A 1,056-nucleotide genomic window follows, 5' to 3' on the forward strand; every position below is an offset into this window, starting at 1 on the left:
CAAAATATGTCTAAAATAAGAATGAAAAAGTCTTTACACTTCAAATTTATTTTTATCAAAGACCATGTCTTTCCTAAATGAGACAAGTCACAGCCTTTACTTTGTGAATTGACCACTCATTGGTGGGGCTTTTATCCATTAAAATAAGATGTGATTATAAGTATTTCAGATGAAACAGACTTTAAATTGGGTTATTGGTGTGCACTATGTCTATTTAACCACGATTTTACTTTATGCCTTTCTTTTTCCGTATTTTCCCCTCTCTCTTTTATTCTATTTTACAACTAAATATATCAATAATGAAAAAGTGAATTACATGACCATAATAAATACTGTATCTATATATGAAGAGACAAGAGGGGAGACAGAAATATTCAATTCAAATACATACTCAGCTGTGACCCATAACTGGCAGATCTGGCGAATTGATTTTTTTGCAGTTTCTCTTCCTTTAACATACACGAAGTCTCCCAATTTGACTGTGCCCGAAGAAATATTGTATTGTTCATAGTAAGTGTGACCTGATACACCATCAGGTTGTGATTTGACTACATTCTGGAAAAAAAAAAAAAAAATTGCAGTTCAGTTGTATTTCCTATAAACCTATTTTAGGCTTTCTGAACTAACTGATCATTTTTATTTGTTTACTATGTGTAAAAGAAACAGTCATGGTAAAAATTTTTTTTTTTTAAATATATGCTATGATTTTCTTTCTTTGATAGAGATATCTAATGAAAATATCTTATTTCACCTGTTGTTTAAGCAATTGCAGGCAAAACAAATGCAGCATTATAAGAAAATAAGAACCAAATGGATATATTGCATGAAAGGTTTAAGAGCTCTGAATAACTTGAACATCAAAAAATACTATACTTACAGGTAAAGAGCGCCTGATCAGCTTTGTTTCTTCATCAAGCTCTGCCAATTCTTCCTTGTGCCTTTCAATTCTTTCCTTAAATATAGAATCCACACGCTTCATTTCAAGAGGTTCATCACGCTCTATTAACTTGACACGTTCTCCGACATTAAATGGAAAAGACTGTGAAATTGAAATTA

The 1,056-nt window shown here is 31.2% G+C and overlaps 1 protein-coding gene across 1 annotated transcript in view; it reads right to left on the minus strand.

The window, feature by feature from the left end:
• The window catches only part of LOC119581804 (protein polybromo-1-like), a gene marked incomplete in the record, with an annotated part of 66,711 nt that overhangs the window by 53,996 nt on the left and 11,659 nt on the right, over positions 1-1,056 (minus strand). The window contains 2 exon segments of the mRNA XM_037929935.1: positions 392-555; positions 878-1,039. Coding sequence (XP_037785863.1) covers positions 392-555; positions 878-1,039 — 326 coding nt within the window.

Source organism: Penaeus monodon, chromosome 15 (assembly GCF_015228065.2).
Source record: "Penaeus monodon isolate SGIC_2016 chromosome 15, NSTDA_Pmon_1, whole genome shotgun sequence".
In the NCBI taxonomy this organism is placed as follows: Eukaryota; Metazoa; Arthropoda; class Malacostraca; order Decapoda; family Penaeidae; genus Penaeus; species Penaeus monodon.